The 20,980-nt window shown below is 45.5% G+C and overlaps 1 protein-coding gene across 1 annotated transcript; it reads left to right on the forward strand.

Moving 5' to 3' along the window:
• The first annotated feature begins 226 nt into the window (after positions 1–226).
• Positions 227–5,249, forward strand: mrpl3 (mitochondrial ribosomal protein L3). The gene is made up of 11 exons (XM_038966677.1): positions 227–449; positions 982–1,065; positions 1,161–1,252; positions 1,342–1,433; positions 1,513–1,611; positions 1,710–1,809; positions 3,300–3,360; positions 4,163–4,274; positions 4,419–4,496; positions 4,691–4,768; positions 4,926–5,249. The coding sequence occupies exons 1-11, from the start codon at positions 364–366 to the stop codon at positions 5,070–5,072; spliced, it is 1,029 nt and encodes a 342-aa protein (XP_038822605.1). The 5' UTR covers positions 227–363; the 3' UTR covers positions 5,073–5,249.
• The last annotated feature ends 15,731 nt before the right edge of the window (positions 5,250–20,980 follow it).

The following is a 20,980-nucleotide window of genomic DNA, read 5'->3' on the forward strand; positions in this document are numbered from 1 at the left end:
GTTTTGAACTTTCATCCAACTCGGAATTGTACATTCGGAACGTGGGCCTCTTTCTAGAACTACGACCTGAAGATCACTAACGTCATCATGATTATACCTTTTTTTCCTGAGTTCCCAGTTGTTTAAATTGTTCTCCATAATGTTAATTTGAAGACACTGAATCAGTCCAATCGATGAAGCGGAACTACATTTCCGAGCACCTGCGGAATTATTTCCGAGCCGTACCGGAAACCCTCAGGGTGACATTTCACAGCAGAGCACAGGCATGAAGTCGTGGGATTGCTGCTAAATTGAAGCATTTTTCCACATTGGAGTTTATGTTTTTGTCGGTAACGTTAGCCTCGTGAGTGGAATAATAACAGAATGGCCGCGTGGACCTGCCGAGTTCTTCTCTACAGAGGAGCACGTGTGCTAGCGGGACGAACCGGAGCGGTAGCAGCAGCCGACAGGTAACGTTGACACACTACAGTAGCTAGCTAACGTTACCTGTAGGCTCTACTTTACCTAACGATACGGTAGTTGTTGTGAAAGGTAGTTAGTTAGCGCTGCAGTTTTGGTGAAAGACGGCTAACTAGCTGGCTACTAGCAACTGTAGTTTGTCAGTTAACGTTAGTTAGCTAGCTTTGTAGTTCTAGATAACGTTAGTAAGTAAGTTACTGTAACTTAGGTTTGGGACTCAGCATCGGGACTCCCAATGTTGTGTCCCAAAGCTAAATAGTCAGCTGATGTGACAGCCAACAGAGCCGCTGCCTACGGAATCCCAAGTGAAAGGGTTAGCTAACTAACGTTAGTTAACTCAAATTACTTAAATTAACGTTAACTACCTCGGAAGTAGTTTATAGACAAATCTGCTTTGGGGTTATCAAGCTAACGTTACCTAGCTATCCAACTGCTATATCTTACACCGTTCTAACCCAAAACCAATAAAAGTCTATGCGCCGCGACTGTATCATACCTAATCATCTCTTTCTCTGTCTACAGCTGTCTCTTTCAGAGTGTTCGGACAGTGAAGACCACAACATGGTGGGAGGAGCATCTGACAGAGGATAATAAATCATATATGAGGTTGGTCATGTGTGTGTATTCCACCAATACACCGGAAGTACTGTAAAATATATGTAATAAGTATTGAATGAATTGCGTTCTTGCATATTTTCCAGGAAGAGTCTGGGAGAGGAGTATAATCGACAGATAGCTGCTAAGCTCCACCCACTGAAGGATGAGCCCTGGCCCAGACAAGAATGGACAAAGGGTGTGTGTGTTTACTGTGTGGTGTGTGATGGTTATTGGTTTTCATTTGTGCTTGGGTGGGTGGGAGTATTAATGCGTGTATTAATCCAGAGAGTCGGCGAGTAGGGCTGGTTGCAGTGAAGTTGGGCATGGCCCCAGTCTGGACCAAAACAGGAGAGAGACACGTGGTGACCATGCTGCAGGTAACACACATGACACCACACGGTCACAATCTCACACACACAATCAAACAAAAGTCACAGGTGGTGGTGTGTGTTGTAGGTGCAGGATTGCCATGTGTTGAATTACCTGTCTAAAGAGGAGTACGATGGACACACTGCTGCCCTAGTGGTGGGAGGGAAGAACGCATCGCCCTTCTACGTAAGTTCGAAGGCACACTGTTTAAAGCCATAGTGTATAAAGTAGTTCATTTACCCTTTCCCCTCTTACTCTCTGTCACCCTCTCTCTCGCCCTGTAGAAGACAGATGAAGAGATGGAGATGTTTAGGTTGGCTGGAGTTCCTCCTAAACAGAAAGTCACCACCTTTAAAGTCTCTGACAATGCTATCATCAAACCAGGTATATACACGCACACCACCATCATCAAACCAGGAAAATACACATGCGCCACCATCATCAAACCAGGTATATACACGCACACCACCATCATCAAACCAGGGAAATACACATGCGCCACCATCATCAAACCAGGTATATACACACGCGCCACCATCATCAAACCAGGTATATATACACATGCGCCACCATCATCAAACCAGGTATATACACACGCGCCACCATCATCAAACCAGGTATATATACACACGCGCCACCATCATCAAACCAGGTGTATATACACACGCGCGCCACCATCATCAAACCAGGTGTATATACACACGCGCGCCACCATCATCAAACCAGGTGTATATACACACGCGCGCCACCATCATCAAACCAGGTGTATATACACACGCGCGCCACCATCATCAAACCAGGTGTATATACACACGCGCGCCGCCATCATCAAACCAGGTATATATACACACGCGCGCCACCATCATCAAACCAGGTGTATATACACACGCGCGCCACCATCATCAAACCAGGTGTATATACACACGCGCGCCGCCATCATCAAACCAGGTATATATACACACGCGCCGCCATCATCAAACCAGGTGTATATACACACGCGCGCCACCATCATCAAACCAGGTGTATATACACACGCGCGCCACCATCATCAAACCAGGTGTATATACACACGCGCGCCACCATCATCAAACCAGGTGTATATACACACGCGCGCCACCATCATCAAACCAGGTGTATATACACACGCGCGCCACCATCATCAAACCAGGTGTATATACACACGCGCCACCATCATCAAACCAGGTGTATATACACACGCGCCACCATCATCAAACCAGGTGTATATACACACGCGCCACCATCATCAAACCAGGTGTATATACACACGCGCGCCACCATCATCAAACCAGGTGTATATACACACGCGCGCCACCATCATCAAACCAGGTGTATATACACACGCGCCACCATCATCAAACCAGGTGTATATACACACGCGCGCCGCCATCATCAAACCAGGTGTATATACACACGCGCGCCACCATCATCAAACCAGGTGTATATACACACGCGCGCCACCATCATCAAACCAGGTGTATATACACACGCGCGCCACCATCATCAAACCAGGTGTATATACACACGCGCGCCGCCATCATCAAACCAGGTGTATATACACACGCGCGCCACCATCATCAAACCAGGTGTATATACACACACGCGCCGCCATCATCAAACCAGGTGTATACACCATAGGAAGCTGGTGAGTGGAGGATGGCTCATAATGATGCCAGGAATATATGGAAAACTTGTTTGATACAATTCTTCATGCCGCTTGTGGTCCACTCACACCATATACACACACAGACTATTCGAAAAAACGCACACACATAAACACACTGCCATCATCAAACTAGGTACTGAATCCAACTACACTGTTAAACCCTATCCTTCTGTGTGTGTCTCCACTCAAGGCACTCCTCTCTATGCAGCACACTTCCGTCCAGGACAATATGTAGATGTCACAGCCAAAACGTGAGTTATGTCTCCCTGCCCTCATCTCTGTCTGGCTGGCTCCACGCCCTCATTGCTCTGTCTGTCTGTCTCCCTGCCCTCATCTCTGTCTGGCTGGCTCCACGCCCTCATTGCTCTGTCTGTCTGTCTCCCTGCCCTCATCTCTGTCTGGCTGGCTCCACGCCCTCATCTCTCTGTCTGTCTGTCTCCCTGCCCTCATCTCTGTCTGGCTGGCTCCACGCCCTCATTGCTCTGTCTGTCTGTCTCCCTGCCCTCATCTCTGTCTGGCTGGCTCCACGCCCTCATTGCTCTGTCTGTCTGTCTCCCTGCCCTCATCTCTGTCTGGCTGGCTCCACGCCCTCATTGCTCTGTGTCTGTCTGTCTCCCTGCCCTCATCTCTGTCTGGCTGGCTCCACGCCCTCATTGCTCTGTCTGTCTGTCTCCCTGCCCTCATCTCTGTCTGGCTGGCTCCACGCCCTCATTGCTCTGTCTGTCTGTCTCCCTGCCCTCATCTCTGTCTGGCTGGCTCCACGCCCTCATTGCTCTGTCTGTCTGTCTCCCTGCCCTCATCTCTGTCTGGCTGGCTCCACGCCCTCATTGCTCTGTCTGTCTGTCTCCCTGCCCTCATCTCTGTCTGGCTGGCTCCACGCCCTCATTGCTCTGTCTGTCTGTCTCCCTGCCCTCATCTCTGTCTGGCTGGCTCCACGCCCTCATCTCTCTGTCTTTGTCTCTTTGTCTTTCTGTCTATTTCTGGAGAATTGTTCCATTTCTGTGTTCTAGAATTCTTCTTTGTTCTCAAGTGTGTGTGTGTGTGTGTGTGTAGTATTGGTAAGGGTTTTCAGGGGGTGATGAAGCGGTATGGGTTTAAAGGCCAGCCAGCGTCTCATGGCCAGACCAAAACACACCGCAGACCTGGAGCCTCGGGACCTGGAGGGGTAAGACACACACCATTGTTGACTGTTTAAACATTTGGCGAAAAATCAATACATCTAAATATGTAACATCTCATTCACACACACACACACACACACACTAAAAACACTACTTACACACACTCGGACTAAACTGTGTCTCTTTAGGATCCAGCCAAAGTCTTCAAAGGGAAAAAGATGCCAGGCATGATGGGAAATGTGTTTGACACTGCCCACGGCCTAAAGGTATGCACCCCCACCCCATACACACATTCACTGAGTCCATGTAAGCACCTTCATGGATAATCAGAGGAGTGTGAAAAACAGCTTGTAGTCCCATTCTGAGTGCTTGCCTAAACCCTTTAGGTTGCTATCTTACTGGTCCACAACACCCAAAGCAATATCTTGCACCAACGTCTGACTCCTCTCTCTCTCTCTAGGTATGGAGAGTTAACACCAGGTATAATGTTATCTATGTTCATGGCTCCGTTCCTGGCCACAAGAACTGCTTACTAAAGGTACGACATACACACGCATTTGTCCATCACAGCCAGACTTACCATGCTCCTCCATGCACTTCTATTGGTCTGGCAAATACTGTTACTGACCTTTTTGTTTATCCAGTCACATGGGTTTATAAAGTTACTGAAATGTTTGTCCAATCATATGGTTTAGGTGAGGGACACTAACCTACCGACTTATGTGGAGAAGAACATCAACCCTCCGTTTCCAACGTTCTTCTGTGAGGAGGACGAACAGCTGCCTGAAGACCTGTACGATGAAGACCTGTTCATACACACACAGCCCTCACTCACACTCTAACACACACACAGAGCCCTAACTCTTACACACAGACATACACACAATCTCATATCAATTTTATGGTGACCAACTGTGACATGTAGGGTTAACAGTGAAATATTTAACTGTTTTCTAGCCACACCCCTCTGTAGTCATGATGTCATTGTGTCTGGGACATTAAACATCCTTTCCTGGAAATACGTCTCCTTTTTGTTAATTATCTTCTCTTTTTCCTCTCGGTCTCTCCCTTGCTCTTTCACTCTAATGACCAGAGTTCAGTCACTTCTGTTTCCAAAACCGTGGTAAACAGAGGAGTGATGTAAGGGTCCCCCAGAGGGACAAACTGAACCGAAGAGTCAGGCGAGAGAAAGGGAGATGGAGGGAGGGTCGGGAAGCTGACAGGTGGAGAGAGGCAGGAGGGAGAAGATTGGAGAGAGGGAGGGCTGCAGAATCACAAAGGCTGACATTTGTGTGAGGGAATGGGGATAAATGGGAGGAGGGTGACAGGCAGGGAGCAAGAGACGAAGAGAGGGGTATAAATTAGGACATTGTTGCAGCAGAACCGCTGAGAGATATGCATAGATAATATGGGGGGTTAGTGGCTGGTGTGTGTTGAAGACAGTAGAATAGGGTTTATGAAAACTGTTAGTGTTGTTATTCTGACTGACTCCTATGAGAGATCTCTCCTTTTCTACCTTCCACCATCTCTGTTTTATGTCAACAGGATTATGTTCTGGAGTTTTATTAACCACAATGATTTCCCCATGATGTTCTGGAACACTGACACACACACACACACACACACACACACACACAGAGCCTCAAACAGGAATGTTACCATTAGAAATGTCTGTTGTAATTATTCTGCACAACAGGCATCCCCACATCTCTATCCACCCCCAACCTTTTCCCTCCCCCTTTCCCACCTCATCTTCCTGCCGCTTTCCCTCTCCCTCTCCTTTTCCCCTCTAGTTCTCTTAGCCTCTCTGCTTGGCTTCTGTCGATTGATGAGCTTTAATGGGACAGACATTCCTTTTAAAGTGTGTGTGTACACAGCAGATAGAGAAGCTGCACTGCACCATTACTGCAGAGCATCTGACACTGCTGTACTACACACTAACAGATCATCTACAGTGGGGCAAAAAAGTATTTAGTCAGCCACCAATTGTGCAAGTTCTCCCACTTAAAAAGATGAGAGGCCTGTCATTTTCATCATAGGTACACTTCAACTATGACAGACAAAATGAGGGGGAAAAATCCAGAAAATCACATTGTAGGATTTTTTATGAATTTATTTGCAAATTATGGTGGAAAATAAGTATTTGTTCACCTACAAACAAGCAAGATTTCTGGCTCTCACAGACCTGTAACTTCTTCTTTAAGAGGCTCCTCTGTCCTCCACTCGTTACCTGTATTAATGGCACCTGTTTGAACTTGTTATCAGTATAAAAGACACCTCTCCACAACCTCAAACAGTCACACTCCAAACTCCACTATGGCCAAGACCAAAGAGCTGTCAAAGGACACCAGAAACAAAATTGTAGACCTGCACCAGGCTGGGAAGACTGAATCTGCAATAGGTAAGCAGCTTGGTTTGAAGAAATCAACTGTGGGAGCAATTATTAGGAAAGGAAGACATACAAGACCACTGATAATCTCCCTCGATCTGGGGCTCCACGCAAGATCTCACGCCGTGGGGTCAAAATGATCACAAGAACGGTGAGCAAAAATCCCAGAACCACACGGGGGGACCTAGTGAATGACCTGCAGAGAGCTGGGACCAAAGTAACAAAGCCTACCATCAGCAAGGGCATTGAAGATGAAACGTGGCTGGGTCTTTCAGCATGACAATGATCCCAAACACACTGCCCGGGCAACGAAGGAGTGGCTTCGTAAGAAGCATTTCAAGGTCCTGGAGTGGCCTAGCCAGTCTCCAGATCTCAACCCCATAGAAAATCTTTGGAGGGAGTTGAAAGTCCGTGTTGCCCAGCAACAGCCCCAAAACATCACTACTCTAGAGGAGATCTGCATGGAGGAATGGGCCAAAATACCAGCAACAGTGTGTGAAAACCTTGTGAAGACTTACAGAAAACGTTTGACCTCTGTCATTGCCAACAAAGGGTATATAACAAAGTATTGAGATAAACTTTTGTTATTGACCAAATACTTATTTTCCACCATAATTTGCAAATAAATTCATTAAAAATCCTACAATGTGATTTTCTGGATTTTTTTTTCTCCATTTTGTCTGTCATAGTTGAAGTGTACCTATGATGAAAATTACAGGCCTCTCTCATCTTTTTAAGTGGGAGAACTTGCACAATTGGTGGCTGACTAAATACCTTTTTGCCCCACTGTATATGACACTATAATATCCAGATCTAAGTATATGATACTCTGACGTAGTTTACACCTGCTACTAACATGTGGCCTGATCATGGCCGGATTCGTTTATGTCAGGTGTTATCAGAAGGGTGTGTGACAGTCTGACCTTTTTGTCTTGATGGATGTAGTCAGATACTGTTGCCTCCACATTATGGATATTGTATTCACACTAATGCTGATTTGGTCAGCAGGTAGTAGATTAAGTGTTTCTGATTGGCTGAGACATCAGCTGTTTGGCCAACACAGCACTTTCCTTGAGTTTACAGATCTGCTTCTCTCCCTAGACACACACACGTGCACGTAAGTTAACTTCAGCTACGCCTTGTGTGTGTGTGTGTGTGTGGAGAGTGAGCGCTGTGTGATATGAATAATTTAGTGTGTTATTTGAAGGAAGCAGCTTCACTACATTAACCCTCTATCACCACACCACACTGACAGTCTGTATGATACAGTCACACACACACATACGCATGACACAGATTAGAGCAGGATGAGCAGCAACATAAACCCTCTCACCAGTGAGACTGACAGAACCATCATCATGACCATCATCATGGATGACGAGGAGCGGAGTGAAATGTAACCTCTGACCTCAACCCCCCCCGACTAGAACTATTCTGTGGTTTTATAATCATTCAACCTTGATTCAATTCAATGCACCTTTATTCATCCCTCAGGAGCAATAAGGTGGGCAGGACACAAGCAGTAACCTGGCAACTCTGTCCATCCCTCTCTCTCTCTAGCTCAGCTAAAGGCCTTTGTGTCAGGTTAAATCGTTTTCCTTTCAGGCCAGGGAGAGAAATGTCATCCTTGTGTCTGTGCTAACATTCTCTTTCACCCTGTCACACTCTCTCACACACACTCAGCACGGCGCAGCAAGCATACTCTGTCACATGAACCTGATCTTGAGGGCCTCTGGGCCAGATGAAGAGAGTGCTGACCTCACTTCCCTTAACACCTCTTTCTTTCTCTCCCCATCTTTCCTCACTATCTCTCGCTCTTTCACTCTCTGCTTTCTCCCACTGTCCCCCCCTCACACCCTCTCCCTTCTATTGATTGGTTGACATCCCAGGTTTGACTTCCTGTTGTGATGGTTTCCGTGACACCCTGAAAACTATTGACATTTATTTACCCCAGAATCACAATCAACACACACAGATACACCCCGGGGGCACCACATGTCTCTCCCAGTTTGAGTACCGGTAGCACTGCTGGAGGCTGACTGAAAAGGAAACCCTTCTCTACCAGACACCTGCATCTCTCTCTCACACAAGTGCACACGCTCACAAATACACACACACTTTCTTATGCACACACACACACATGTACACACTCACGAACGTGCACACACACAAACAGCTAAACAGTAGACATTGCAGCATACCTGGAGTCATTATCATGCAGAGCTACAAAGCATTGCAGTACTGCTCTGCTCTCTAATCTACTGTAGTGCTCTGTGCTCTAATCTAACAGTGCTCTAATCTACTACAGTGTTCTGTGCTCTAATCTACTACAGTGCTCTGTGCTCTAATCTAACAGTGCTCTAATCTACTACAGTGCTCTGTGCTCTAATCTACTACAGTGCTCTGTGCTCTAATCTACTACAGTGCTCTAATCTACTGTAGTGCTCTGTGCTCTAATCTACTACAGTGCTCTGTGCTTTAATCTAATACAGTGCTCTAATCTACTACAGTGCTCTGTGCTCTAATCTACTGTAGTGCGCTGTACTCTAATCTAATACAGTGCTCTAATCTACTACAGTGCTCTAATCTACTGTAGTGCTCTGTACTCTAATCTAATACAGTGCTCTAATCTACTACAGTGCTCTGTGCTCTAATCTACTACAGTGCTCTAATCTACTGTAGTGCTCTGTACTCTAATCTAATACAGTGCTCTAATCTACTACAGTGCTCTGCTCTAATCTACTGCAGTGCTCTAATCTACTGTAGTGCTCTGTACTCTAATCTAATACAGTGCTCTAATCTACTACAGTGCTCTGCTCTAATCTACTGTAGTGCTCTGTGCTCTAATCTGCTGCAGTGCTCTGTGCTCTAAACTTCTACAGTGCTGTACTTCATTGTGCTCTAATCTACTGTACATCTCTAGTTTGTGCATGCGTGCATGCGGGTGTGTGTGTGTGTGTCACGTGAGTACATGCGTTTGTGTCCTCTACACACACAGCATGTGAATTTGTCAGTTGAATGATAGGATCCTTGAACAGAATAAATCCGAACTCTTTTTCTACAGTATGCGTTCGCCAGTCACAAACATGGAACACACCTGACATCTAGTGGTCATGAGGATAAATGCACTCATGTATCAAATGTTCAGTCATAGTGGGACAACCATTTATATCAAAGATCTTTATAGGTCCCTGGCAGTAGGTTGTAAAACACTTTATTTTAGACCAAAATAAGTCATCAAAGATCATCAAAATGAAAAACATGAACACAAAGAAAAAAACGTTATAAAACAGGAACATTGCTGTAATAAAACATTGGTAAGCCTAGTAACATGTTAATAACGCTCCATAAACAGTTAACAAGACATGAATAAACCTGAATAAGTACCTTAGTAGCACCACACTGATGCATAGAGAGATTGCTCTTGTATTGGCACCATCGTTATGAGAAAGTGTCCCCCGGACGTGGGGTCCTGATTTTGGTCTGGGTGTCATTGATGTGGTCAGGTCTAGGGTGTGGTTATTCTATGATTGGGATGTAGTCAGGGTTAGCTGTTTACGATATAGTTAGACTACGGTTGGAATGTAGTCAGGGTTAGCTGTTTACGGTATAGTTAGACTACGGTTGGGATGTAGTCAGGGTTAGCTGTTTACGGTATAGTTAGACTACGGTTGGGATGTAGTCAGGGTTAGCTGTTTACGGTATAGTTAGACTACGGTTGGGATGTAGTCAGGGTTAGCTGTTTACGGTATAGTTAGACTACGGTTGGGATGTAGTCAGGGTTAGCTGTTTACGGTATAGTTAGACTACGGTTGGGATGTAGTCAGGGTTAGCTGTTTACGGTATAGTTAGACTACGGTTGGGATGTAGTCAGGGTTAGCTGTTTACGGTATAGTTAGACTACGGTTGGGATGTAGTCAGGGTTAGCTGTTTACGGTATAGTTAGACTACGGTTGGGATGTAGTCAGGGTTAGCTGTTTACGGTATAGTTAGACTACGGTTGGGATGTAGTCAGGGTTAGCTGTTTACGGTATAGTTAGACTACGGTTGGGATGTAGTCAGGGTTAGCTGTTTACGGTATAGTTAGACTACGGTTGGGATGTAGTCAGGGTTAGCTGTTTACGGTGTAGTTAGACTATGGTTGGGATGTGGGTATGGTATGGTTGTGTTCCGAGGTTAGGATTAAGACAGTGAGTAGGTGCTGATAGGGTGGGAGAGGTGGGGGGAGGATGGTGGGGAGGGATAGCGAAGGATGGGTGAGGAGGGGGAGGGATGTAGAGTGACTTGGGGGTGAGGTTTGTCCGAGTGGGGGGCTCTGGAGTGACCCCTGGGTGTAGGAAGCGGGGGGGAGGAGGGCTGGTAGGGCAGGTGATGGGAGGAGGAAGGGGAGGCAGCACTATGGTGGTGGGTGGAAGGATAATGGAAGGCGCTATGATGGGGTGAGGAGGGAGAGGACTGGTAATGGTGTGAAGCATGATGAGGGGAGACAGGCGTTCTCTGAGGAGAGGTAAAACGGAGGGAGCTGTAATGGGGGGAGGAGGGGTAGGAGTGGCGATGGGGGGAGGTGTGAGATTGATGATGAGGAGTAACGTGATTCTGAGAGACCTGTGAGTCTTTAATGGGGTTATAGTTCATGTTAGGGTTAGAGTTATTGGTATAGTTCCAGGAAGTCTTATTGGAGTTACTATTGGGCAGTATGTTAGGCTCAGAGTGATTCCTAGCAGTAGCCATGCTGTGGTTGGTGTAGTTAGTGGTGGTAGTATTACTGGTAGTAGTAGAGGGACCAGTCCCCTTCTTGTAGAGGAAGACGTTGTACTGCAGAGGTGGGCTGGCCTCGGGGCGGAGCTTAGCCTCTTTAGGGAGGAGCAACTGTAGACCAATGGTGACTCCATCCTGCTTTAGAAATATACAGGGTTGAGAGTCAGAGGAGGATAGACATTTATAGACTAGAGAAGATAGAAATAAGTTGGATAGACAGGGTAAGTGAGAAAGATAAAGAGAGTGATGGATGAGATAGAGGGGAGAAATGGAGAACGAGGGTTAAGAAAGAGAGGTGTGCATGTGTGTGAGAAAACCAATTCAGTGGAGGCTGCTTAGGGGAGGACAGCTCCAATAATGGCTGGAACGAGCAAATGGCATCACACCATGTGTTTGATGTGTTTCATACCATTACATTGATTCCACTCCAGCCATTATCATCAGCCCGTCCTCCCAAATGAAGGTGCCACCAACCTCCTGTGAGATTACGTTCTATTGGTTGCAAGAATTTTGTATAATATTTAAAATTAACAAAATGTAAGTTTTGAATCCGGCGTCGTTTTGTGTATCAGTTCATAAACCATGTGCCATGGAAATCTCTTCCCAACTCATTTTTTGGTCCTTAAATGAAACTGGTATACTTTATATATCACAATTTTCTTTAACCAAATATGGTCTTTAATGCAGGGCTGACAGACAAGTTCACTACTTTTTCCCCCTTCCACTTTCTACCATTTTTGAAGTAATGCTGCAATTAGTTGGTTGTAATTTTGTGTAGAGCAGATTTTTGTTAGCTGCTTATGTGATTTAACTCCGCCAGTCCTATTTATGATATAATTGACAAAGATTACACCTTTTTTATTATTATTTCAAAAGATAATGTTTTTTTTAATCTATTAGTATATTTGAGTTTAACCACATTACTTGTTGTAATATTTGTTCTGTTTTTTTCTGGTGGATTAAACTGAAATTGCAACCAACTTTCTACGGCTTGTTTTAAAAACAGCGATATTTGGGAGATGATTTCCTTTTCAAATAACCGAAAGGGAGAGGTTGTAATCTGAATAAAGTGAGAGGTTGTAATCTGAATAAAAGGAGAGGTTGTAATCTGAATAAAGGGAGAGGTTGTAATCTGAATAAAAGGAGAGGTTGTAATCTGAATAAAGTGAGAGGTTGTAATCTGAATAAAAGGAGAGGTTGTAATCTGAATAAAGGGAGAGGTTGTAATCTGAATAAAGGGAGAGGTTGTAATCTGAATAAAGGGAGAGGTTGTAATCTGAATAAAGGGAGAGGTTGTAATCTGAATAAAGGGAGAGGTTGTAATCTGAATAAAAGGAGAGGTTGTAATCTGAATAAAAGGAGAGGTTGTAATCTGAATAAAAGGAGAGGTTGTAATCTGAATAAAAGGAGAGGTTGTAATCTGAATAAAGGGAGAGGTTGTAATCTGAATAAAGGGAGAGGTTGTAATCTGAATAAAGTGAGAGGTTGTAATCTGAATAAAGGGAGAGGTTGTAATCTGAATAAAGGGAGAGGTTGTAATCTGAATAAAGGGAGAGGTTGTAATCTGAATAAAAGGAGAGGTTGTAATCTGAATAAAAGGAGAGGTTGTAATCTGAATAAAGGGAGAGGTTGTAATCTGAATAAAGTGAGAGGTTGTAATCTGAATAAAGGGAGAGGTTGTAATCTGAATAAAGGGAGAGGTTGTAATCTGAATAAAGGGAGAGGTTGTAATCTGAATAAAGGGAGCGGTTGTAATCTGAATAGGCCATTCTTGAACATGGGGTGAGACATTTTATTAATTTGCTAGAGAACCAGTTTGGATTTAAGTATAACTTTTGTATGACTGACACCTTTAGTGAGAGGTCTAATGCTTTAATATTTAATTATTTCTGCCCTCCGAGTTCATATTCATTATATAAATAGGCCCGTTTCATTTTGTCTGGCTTGCCGTTCCAAATAAAATGGAATATAAGACCATAAGCAAATAGGTAAACCGGGATATGACTAAAGAATTAATCAGGGTGATTTTTCCACAAATAGACAGGTATTTTCCTTTCCATGGTAGCATGATCTTGTCCATTTTTGCTAACTTTCTGTAAAAATGTATTGGTGTGAGATCATTTCTTTATTTCGGGATATGTATACCGAGTATGTCCACATCACCGTCAGACCATTTTATTAATAAACTACACGGTAATGTAACAGTTGTATTTTTTTGTGATCCAATACGTAATATAATACATTTATCATAATTTGGTTTTAATCCAGAGGTTAGAAAAAGTATCTAGATCCTCTATGAGGCTGTGGGGGGATCCAAATTGTGGATTTAAAAGAAAACATGAATCATCAGCGTGCAATGACACTTTTGTTTTTAAGCCCTGGATTTCTAGGCCCTTGATATTGTTGGATATGATTTTGGACAACCTTGTTTTACTCCTCTTGACAGTTTAAAACTTTGAGAAGTAACCATTATTTACTATTTTACACCTAGAGTTACTATACATGACTTTAACCCATTTTATATTAGATTCTCCAAAATTGAAATGTTCCAGGCATTTATATATAAACTCCAGTCGTACTTTATCAAAAGCCTTTTCAAAGTCAGGTCTGGTTTCCAAGATATTTTATAGTGTTCTATTGTTTCCAGTACTTGTCTTATATTATCTTCAATGTATAGTCCATGTGAAAGACCTGCCTGATTAGAATTAATAATATCAGACAAAACCTTTTTAATTCTATGCGCTATACATTTTGCTAGAATTTTGGCATCACACCACTGAAGTGTAAGGGGCCTCCAATATTTTAAATGGACTGTGTGTGTGTGTTTATTAAAGTGTTAATAAAGCCATGCACAATAAGCCAGAGAAAGCTGAGCGAGAGAGAGAAAGGTAGAGAACAATAAAGGTAAAGGGATAGGGCCATTCCAGGAACACACAGGGACCAGCTAATTTAAAGTTACAAAGTTTTATTCCAACAACTCTGGTTCCGATGCTATAATGATGTGTTCTACCCCCAAAAATACCAACCCCTGAATTTCATCAAAGGGTTATAACCCACATCAATAGAAACCATAAATATATCAATGTTGGCAAGCCAGGCAACACAGTAACTTTACATGAAACCTATACATATTCACTGGATCATATCAAACATCAAAGTATCTCAACTGTTTTTCTTGTCATTTCTCAACAGTTTTTCTTGTATTTCTAGTTAATCTTGTTTATAATGATTTTCCATAAAGAACTGTTTTAGTAGAAAACAGCAATGCATGCAGACAAAAAGAAGGGTAAAGATCTGAAATGGCACCCTATTCCCTACATAGTGCACTACTTTTGACCAGAGATCTAGCCAAAAGTGGTGCACAGTAAAGGGAATAGGGTGTTATTTTTGACGCAGACTTAAGGCAGACAGTGGGAGAAGGGAGGACAGCAGTAAAGGGTCAGAGATGAGAGCAGGACATTGTGGGAGAGGAGAGTTTGTCCAGCCAGAGACAGTTTAGTTCAGGATTGCTACAGTGATGCAGCTAGGTGTAGCAAGGAAGGAGTAGCATCGCCCCCATGTGGTCAGTAGTGGTGCAACTACTATATCCCTTACATGTTGTTATGTAAGGGATATAGTATAGGACAGTACAGTATAGTATACTGTAGTATAGTTGTGTTTTCATCCTTTTAGCTCCTAGTGGAGTCAAGGGGCTCAACAGTCCCTCTCCAGAGATAGTATAGTAGATATATGGAGTATTATGGTGCCCCTTATGTGCATGGTGGTATTACATTAATCATAATAATAATTTAGTATATGTTGTTGGAGGGGGAGGAGCTTGCCTCCTCCCTATTTACCTCCTGGTCTGCGTTAGGGGTGTGGTCAGAGGAGTGGGCAGGGCGGTTGTTAATATGTTTCGGCGAATGAGAGTTGGCGATGTTCAGAGACTCCTCCCCTTGAGTGAATTGAGACTTTACAGGGTCCTCCATTTTCTGAGGGTCATCCTGTGGAACAACACACACAGACAAACCCACGTTACACACACACGTTAGACACACATGTATACATTACATCCAGTGGAGGCTGCTGATGAGAGGACGGCTCATAATAATGTCTGGAACGATGCGAATGGAATGGCATCAAACACATGGAAACCATGGAAACCATGTGTTTGATGTATTTGATACCATTCCACTTATTCCGTTCCAGACATTACCACAAGCCTGTCCTCCTCAATTAAGGTGCCACCAATCTCCTGTACTACATACACGAATGTCATACACACACATATTGACACATACGTTACATACACAAACATTGATTGTCTGATGGCAGACATATGAAGGTCGTGAGGACAGTACAGTAACTGGGTCAGCTAGCAGAGACCAGTCATTCTTTATGAGTTAGAAAGTGTGTGTGTGAGTGTGTGCATGCATGAGTGTATGAGCCTGTGTGTCAGGGGAGTTAATTTGGGTTCGCTCTAAATTCAAATTTAATTCAATAAACCTACAACCTATGTGTTGGGTGCCCCCCTTTCTGCCAAAGCCACATTTACTCTGTTTAAATCAATGTTGGTTTGTTAAATGGAGCTGGAGATGGGGAGGCTGCTGTGTGGAAGCAAAGGGACCAACGTGCCTAACCCTAATGCTGCTAGTCGGAAACAAGGATAAGGAGGAAAAGCCTAGAAGACAAAATGGCTGCCCTACCCCTATCCACAGGGGGAGAGGAAGAAGCACTGTAGCCCATAATGTCTGCCTTACCCCTAGTAACCACAGAGGAGAGGAAGAAGCTCTGTGGCCAGTAATGGTTGCCAAGCTGAACTGGAGGTTAGCTGGGTTACGTACAGTTTGCAGTTTCCTGCTTGGTAAGGTTAAAGCCTATCCAGCTGGGGAAACTGGCCACTGTTGTGCTTCTGCTTACCTGACAGTAAGGGTGTCTAGGCTTATACTCCCAGATGTAGCTGCTTTTCGCTCTCTGCAGGTGGAAATCACATCTTAAAGGGGAACAGTGTGTGTGTGTGTGTGTGTGTGTGTGTGTGTGTGTGTGTGTGTGTGTGTGTGTGTGTGTGTGTGTGTGTGTGTGTGTGTGTGTGTGTGTGTGTGTGTGTGCGTGTGCGTGTGTCTGACAGACACATTCTATAGACAGACAGAATGGACTGAGACAGACTGACACACATCTAGCCAGGGTTAGGGCTTAAGGTTAGGGTCAGTCAAAGGTTAGAGGTCAGGGGTTATAGGTCAGGAGTTAGTTACCTGACAGATAATGTTGTCATAGTAAGCCAGATTGTGAGCGTGGGGTTGAGGGGGGGGCGGGGGGGAGTCACACAGCTTCCTTACGTTGGCATGGGAACCATCTTGCACCGTGGAAACAGAGAAGCCATCTGTCTGCATCTCGCTGTGTGGACGGTATAGACTGGAGCGAGGGAAGGAGGAGAGGACAGAGGGATGGGACAGAGGGATGGGACAGAGGGATGGAACAGAGGGGTGGGACAGAGGTGTGGGACAGAGGGATGGGACAGAGGGATGGGACAGAGGGGTGGGACAGAGGGATGGAACAGAGGGGTGGGACAGAGGGGTGGGACAGAGGGGTGGGACAGAGGTGTGGGACAGAGGTGTGGGACAGAGGGATGGGACAGAGGTGTGGGACAGAGGGATGGGACAGAGGGGTGGGACAGAGGTGTGGGACAGAGGTGTGGGACAGAGGGGTGGGACAGAGGGGTGGGACAGAGGGGTGGGACAGAGGGGTGGGACAGAGGGGTGGGACAGAGGTGTGGGACAGAGGGATGGGACAGAGGGGTGGGATAGAGGTGTGGGACAGAGGTGTGGGACAGAGGGATGGAGAACAGGTGTGGGACAGGGGTGTGGGACAGAGGTGTGGGACAGAGGGATGGGACAGAGGGGTGGGGACAGAGGGGTGGGACAGAGGCATGGGACAGAGGGATGGGACAGAGGCATGGGACAGAGGGATGGGACAGAGGGGTGGGATAGAGGTGTGGGACAGAGGTGGGGGACAGAGGGATGGGACAGAGGCATGGGACAGAGGCATGGGACAGAGGGATGGGACAGAGGGGTGGGATAGAGGTGTGGGACAGAGGTGTGGGACAGAGGGATGGAGAACAGGTGTGGGACAGGGGTGTGGGACAGAGGTGTGGGACAGAGGGATGGGACAGAGGGGTGGGGACAGAGGGGTGGGGACAGAGGGGTGGGGACAGAGGGGTGGGACAGAGGTGTAGGGGAAAGAGGGTTGGGACAGAGGTGTGGGACAGAGGGATGGGACAGAGGTGAGAGTTGTGGGAGAGAGGTGTTGGGGAAAGAGGGTTGGGACAGAGGAATGGGAGAGAGGTGTTGGGGAAAGAGGGTTGGGGGAAGAGATGGATTTTCATTGATGTGACAAACGTGTCATGTACAAGCCTTTTATACTGTCAAATATGAATTGTTTAATAAATAAGGCCTCTTTCTCCCCCTTTCTCTCTCTCTGAATGTAATGGTTAAACCCTCGGACTGAACAACTTGTTATCTCAGACACACACACACTGTCACACACACACTGTCAGGCTGGTCTACGTTCAGCTGATGAACAGTTATTACTGCTGCATCAATGTCTGGCCTTCCTCACTAGTTATCACCATAACTCTCTGTATCTCTCTTGCCCTCTCTTTCTCTGTATCTCTCTTGCCCTCTCTTTCTCTGTAGCTCTCTTCCCCTCTCTTTCTATGTAGCTCTCTTCCCCTCTCTTTCTCTGTAGCTCTCTTCCCCTCTCTTTCTCTGTAGCTCTCTTGCCCTCTCTTTCTCTGTAGCTCTCTTCCCCTCTCTTTCTCTGTATCTCTCTTGCCCTCTCTTTCTCTGTAGCTCTCTTCCCCTCTCTTTCTCTGTATCTCTCTTGCCCTCTCTTTCTCTGTAGCTCTCTTCCCCTCTCTTTCTATGTAGCTCTCTTCCCCTCTCTTTCTCTGTAGCTCTCTTCCCCTCCCTTTCTCTGTATCTCTCTTGCCCTCTCTTTCTCTGTAGCTCTCTTCCCCTCTCTTTCTCTGTAGCTCTCTTCCCCTCTCTTTCTCTGTATCTCTCTTCCCCTCTCTTTCTATGTAGCTCTCTTGCCCTCTCTTTCTCTGTAGCTCTCTTCCCCTCTCTTTCTCTGTAGCTCTCTTCCCCTCTCTTTCTCTGTAGCTCTCTTCCCCTCTCTTTCTCTGTAGCTCTCTTCCCCTCTCTTTCTCTGTATCTCTCTTCCCCTCTCTTTCTCTGTAGCTCTCTTCCCCTCTCTTTCTCTGTAGCTCTCTTCCCCTCTCTTTCTCTGTAGCTCTCTTCCCCTCTCTTTCTCTGTAGCTCTCTTCCCCTCTCTTTCTCTGTAGCTCTCTTCCCCTCTCTTTCTCTGTATCTCTCTTGCCCTCTCTTTCTCTGTAGCTCTCTTCCCCTCTCTTTCTCTGTAGCTCTCTTCCCCTCTCTTTCTCTGTAGCTCTCTTCCCCTCTCTTTCTCTGTAGCTCTCTTCCCCTCTCTTTCTCTGTAGCTCTCTTCCCCTCTCTTTCTCTGTAGCTCTCTTCCCCTCTCTTTCTCTGTAGCTCTCTTCCCCTCTCTTTCTCTGTAGCTCTCTTCCCCTCTCTTTCTCTGTAGCTCTCTCACAGATATATATTTTTTCACTTGAGTTTATTTAGTATTTTCTTAACTCTATTTATTGAACTGCATTGTTGGTTAAGGGCTTGTAAGAAAGCATTTCACGGTGAGGTCTACACCTGTTGTATTCAGCGCATATGACAAATAAAATTTGATTTGATTCTTTCTCTCTCTCTTTCTCTCTCTCTTAGACACACACTGACCTGCGTTTGCGGAGTCGCCTGTTCTCAATCCTCAGGCGGTGGAGTCGTTTGGCGAAGAAGACGATGATGATGATGAGTAGGATGAGGGTCGTAGAGGCCACACCCACTACCACACACAGCACCTGGAAGTCTGTCACCACCCAATCACAACGAGAGCCCTTGTTCCACATATAGTCCTGGACATTACATCTAGCGAGAGGCAGGGGAGACAGGCAGTAGAATTCAGGAAGTATTTGTGTCTCTAAAACAAACTGCCGCGCTATCTGACGATTGTTGTTACAAAGCAATGTACAGTTATGAGTTGATGTACTGCTACTGTAGAAAAACAGAAACGTTGGATGTTCTAAGTCCTCAGCAATGCTTAAAGCACATCAGGAGACCACTATTGAGGTTTGGGACATTTTTTATTTGATTCACATTTTTGCATGTAGTTACCCTTTAATTGCAGTGCTCACCTAGAGGCTGTTTTTAGCAGTGTTTTTGGAGTGCACATGAGACGGTAGAGTTTGCAAAACTCATTCCATCTTCCTCATTCCAACATTCCATCTAACACTAGCTTTTTCATTAGCACCATCGCTAACAGCTACACAAAGTGGTAAAGGGATTCTTGTTGCCTCTTCAGAAAGTTGCAGGAAATACGAATCACTGATGCATTCTGTTCATGTCTTACTATAAACTTCGGCAAATTAATACATTTTCAATACATTTATTTGATTCCCTACTAAGTTCAATACATTTTTGAATATTGTTGAATTCTGTTTTAATGTCTGGATTCCGTGATTCAGTCCTTGTTCTCTGCATCTCAGAATTTATAGGGCCCTACATGTGTCTGTCCTAGGTTAGATCAGAAGTCTGTCCAGTAATTAAGAGAGAATCAGCCCAGACTAGTCCTATAATAAGATCAACTGGATCAGAGAGGGTGTGTGTGTGTGTTTCTGTGTTTGACATGTGGAAGGGGAGGTTCAGGTTGGGTAAGGACATATGGACCCCCCCCCCCCCTTGGCCTTCCCATACACTCCTAATCCGTCAAGGACCCTGCTGAGAAGGCTTGTGGCCCTGCATGTTTGTATATGTTTGTCAGTGGGGTGTCTATCTGTCCTCTTTTCTGGTTTTGTTAGAAAGACACCAGCCGTATATTGTTCTGTAGTATACAAACAACTAAGCGTGCCCCCACGCACATTATTGTACATGTATTTCTTTCCACTGATGATTGTGCAAAATTACCTGCAGAATGCTCCTATTCCCGTAGCGATGATACAAACTCCTCTGTTGTAGCAGAAGTCAGGCTGTGTGTCACACTGAGACACACACTCACCCCCGACCTCTGACCTCACAAAGCCCAAACCACACCCATCTGACCCCTGAGGAGGGGAAGGAGGAGGGGGGGATTGAGACTGAGAGGGGGGCTGAGACTGAGAGGGTGGCTGGGGGTCATCATTGTCAGGGGTAACATTGAGGACAGGGGAGCCAGTGAGCGATGGGTTTTCATCCTCCATGTCTGTCGGAGGGGTCAGGGTCGGATCAGGGTCAAGGGTTGAATCTATGGTGGAGAGTTCGTCGTCGGGGGACAGGTAGTCGTAGAAATCTGACAGAGTCCAGGCTGTGGGGTCTCCCGCCCGCTGCTGCAGGGGCTGAACTACAGCCGTCAGCCAATCAGAATCAGACGAGAGGTCAGGGGTCAAGGGGCGGTCGGGGTTATGGAACTCCACCTTGATGATATCATCTGAGCGTTCCTGAGATTCCACGCCAGTTAGCTCTTCTCTGATTGGCTGATCGTCCTGTTCAGTGAAGTCCAAGTGGGAGTGTCTTCTGTGAGAGG

Source organism: Salvelinus namaycush, chromosome 27 (assembly GCF_016432855.1).
Source record: "Salvelinus namaycush isolate Seneca chromosome 27, SaNama_1.0, whole genome shotgun sequence".
Lineage (NCBI taxonomy): Eukaryota > Metazoa > Chordata > Actinopteri > Salmoniformes > Salmonidae > Salvelinus > Salvelinus namaycush.

Excerpts from the sequence above, each read along its gene's own strand:
- mrpl3 (XM_038966677.1), top strand. The coding sequence starts at position 364 with ATGGCCGCGTGGACCTGCCGAGTTCTTCTCTACAGAGGAGCACGTGTG. Across the intron at positions 1,612-1,709 it reads AGAACGCATCGCCCTTCTAC|AAGACAGATGAAGAGATGGA; the intron begins GTAAGTTCGAAG and ends CTCGCCCTGTAG. Across the intron at positions 3,361-4,162 it reads GTAGATGTCACAGCCAAAAC|TATTGGTAAGGGTTTTCAGG; the intron begins GTGAGTTATGTC and ends GTGTGTGTGTAG.